Consider the following 3,436-nt stretch of genomic DNA (forward strand, 5'->3'; position numbering starts at 1 on the left):
AACTGAACCAATTAAATTGGAGTATCATTATACAGAAGGTGGTAAGCAATTAGTAGCTATGTTGTTACAGTCTGGGAGCCTTTAATCACCTTACTGTTTGAATGGGCCCTAGTTTCTATTGGTCTAGTAAGAGGGGTTATCTATCAATCTATTGAGTGAACTGTGAATAACTTGTGAAAGATTTTTCATCAATCTATGACAGGGGTGTATTCAAAGATTATCAGCTTCGTGTAGAGTAAGGGTCTTTAGGTTGGGGTATAAATATCAACTGAACTGTTGAGAGTGACATTTCAAATTGAACATTAGTCAAGTTCACATCAACAGCTCTATAATACATATTTACTATCATTTTATCAACAATTTGTGTGGATTATAGCATCAAAATGGTTATTGCTAGTGAAAATGATCTGAGCATGACTGTATCATGTGATTATTTTGAATGCTATGAGCAAACTTACCGAAAGAGGAAACATACTAGAAGCCGTTCTGGGCAAATGAGTAAAAAAATCCGAGCTCGTCCACCATGTGTTATTTTGGATTATAGTATGTCAATTGATGTAAGTATGAGAATTTTCGACTTAAAAAATTAAAACTAATATCTATTGAAAAATAAATTGGATTAACTGATAAATGTCATAAGATTATGAACTTATCTTAATAACTTTCTGATCATTTGAAATATTCATAATCTATAATCTGAAGAATCTTAGAAATCATTGAATATGCCTGGCACGCTAAGCTGGACTTAACTAATCCACTGTAATAGGATATTAACTTATTAAGTTATTATATTAAATCTATATTATATTCATAATTAGCACCTGACATATTGACTTGGAAACAATATACGTAGTAGAATAATAGCAGTTATACATCTACATATACCTACATATTGACTTTTAACAAATCTCTGTGTGGGCATAATAGTCTAGGATTTTGTATATATATATGGTGTTATTGGATATCATGTTATCATTGTAAAAAAAGTTTTTTTTAAAATATCACAAAAAATAATATTGAACCTAGTGTGTTTGGACAAGGAAGATAAAAAAAAAAATATTTTTAAAACTTCAAAGTGTATTTCCGTTTGTAAAGGATTATGTTTATTTGTAAACTTTTAATGGACTCCATGTGTATTTGAACTAACGGATTTAAAATCATTAATACATGTGTAATTAGGAACTTAGTGATATTTGAAGTAGCTGTTATTGTCATGCATGTGATTTGAAAATCATGATTTGTGCAAGGATATTACGATATGACTTATTCAATTTATCAGAGACACAAATTAAGGAATTTCCTTCTAATTTGCATCTTATTAAAACGGTAAGCAATTGATATACATATCATTTCAGCAAAATAATTTTTTAATATTCTGAATTTTGGTCAAAAAATTTAACACTTTTAAGGGAGTAAAAAATATCTCTTAAATCTTTCAAAATATCAATGCATTAATCTTAAAAACTCAACTAGTGGAAAAATCTGAACAATGTAATGAATGAAATTAAAGTTTTTTACAACTGGGCAATATATCGGTCAGTTGAATTAATGACCAGATCAGTTACGCTAAATAAGTTACAACTATAGTGGAGATTTTATTAAGAGTTTAGTTTATAGTTACAACGTCACACTGAGACATAATTGGGTGATTTTGAAGAATTACATCTTATTTGCCTATTGTTATCTCAATTAAAAAGAAAGGATTAACCCTTTTGATGTCTATTGTTATTGTGTTATGCTATGTAACAATTAAGAATTAGGCATTTATTTTCTTATTTTGACCTGGGGTTAAAGATTATCAAATAGTCGTAAATAACAGAAAATTACTTTTACGCCTTGAATTTCAATAAAGAAGATTATCTTAATCAAATTTTACACTTGGGCATCTGATCATGTAATCTTTGACTTTAACAAATTTGATTTTTTGTCATTGATAATGAAACGTTAGACCTATTTTTTGTCAATTTTGTGTAAAATTTTCCAATTTGTACCTAATTTACATATTTTTGCATATTTTCAGTCTTTAATAGGAGGAGATGCTGATTTGATTAACCATAGATTATTACCAGCTAACAGTGTTAATAGTATTATACATCAAGTTAGTAAGATAGAAGAAGACGATGATGCTGGGCGTATTGCAGGCTGGGCTGTTAACTTTGATAAACTTCTACAAGATGAATCTGGAATAGCTGTTTTCACTGTAAGTCAATCATTTAATGCAGCATTTCTTCAAGTTATTTTTATCTAAATTTTCATGTTTCTCAACTGTGCTCATGAGTTAAAAATCAAATCTCGGTTTTAATTCCCAAAATTTTATTTCAATTATTTCATTTGCAGGAATTTTTAAAGAAGGAATTTAGCGAAGAGAACATCATATTTTGGACAGCATGTAAAGATTATAAGAATATAATTGATGAAGAATATAGAAAAGTGAAAGCTAAAGAGATTTATGAACGTCATATTAGTGCTCGGGCTAGTGATCCAGTTAATGTAGATAGTGCTGCTAGACTTCATACAGACAAATTTATAGATACACCTAATTCAATTATGTTTGATCTTGCTCAACAACAGGTACTTCATTTTTACTTTTCCCTTAGTTGCAAAAATATTTTGAGCAGTAGGTCTCTGTGAATAAACAGTTAAAAAGTGAAGTCAAGTTCAGCATATCTATAATTTAAATTTTTTTTCCTAGATTTTTCAACTGATGAAAACTGACAGTTATGCCAGATTCTTGAAATCTGAACTCTATAAAACCTATTTAATGAGAGAAATTGAAGGTCAGCCATTAGATTTACCAGTTTTGGAAAGTGAAGAAAAACCTGAAAAGAAAAAGGTAAATATTTACAAAATAAAAAAAAAAAAATTCAGATCAATTTTTTCAAATCAGTCATATATGAATGATATCAGAAATTATTGGTTTCAAAATAATCAATTTTTATTTTGTATCTTCAGAAGGGTAAAGAAAATGAAGAAAAGAGCAGACGCAGATCTCTGTTACCTTGGAAACAAAATAAAACAAAAAATTTGAAAGCGGCCTCTGACTCTGAATTGAAGAAATTAGCTAAGATAAAAGGCTCTAAAGAAGATGTATCTGCTAAGCCTATCAAGGAAGAGAAAAAAGAACATGTTAAGAAACTACCTGGTCCTGGTATTGATCTTAGCACCATGAGAAAGGAAGTTTTCAGCACTAAAGAGGTGGGTACTTAACTTATCTGAAACAAGTGATAAAAAATAAAGAACTATATGAAAGCATTTTCCACAAAAAATATTTTAAAATAACCTTGCTATGTGGAACTTTTTCACATTTTTTTTAATTAATTTTTCCCTTTTTTTTAGACTGTTGCTGAAAAGAAAGAGCAGACGGAGGGTCAGTTTAAATTTTGCCGAGTCATCATGCCTGATGGTTCTACTACTGTTGTCTGTGCTAAACCTGGTC

General features: G+C 29.3%; 1 protein-coding gene across 1 annotated transcript; it reads left to right on the plus strand.

Annotated features, from left to right (window-relative positions):
• Positions 1-2,137: 2,137 nt before the first annotated feature.
• LOTGIDRAFT_87845 (hypothetical protein) lies at positions 2,138-2,749 on the plus strand (the record flags this gene model as incomplete). The annotated part of the gene is made up of 3 exons (XM_009060165.1): positions 2,138-2,200; positions 2,338-2,571; positions 2,693-2,749. Coding segments are annotated over 3 exons (354 nt in total), but the record flags the coding sequence as incomplete, so codon positions are not given.
• Positions 2,750-3,436: the final 687 nt, after the last annotated feature.

The sequence above is a fragment of the Lottia gigantea genome, assembly GCF_000327385.1.
Source record: "Lottia gigantea unplaced genomic scaffold LOTGIsca_41, whole genome shotgun sequence".
NCBI lineage: Eukaryota > Metazoa > Mollusca > Gastropoda > Lottiidae > Lottia > Lottia gigantea.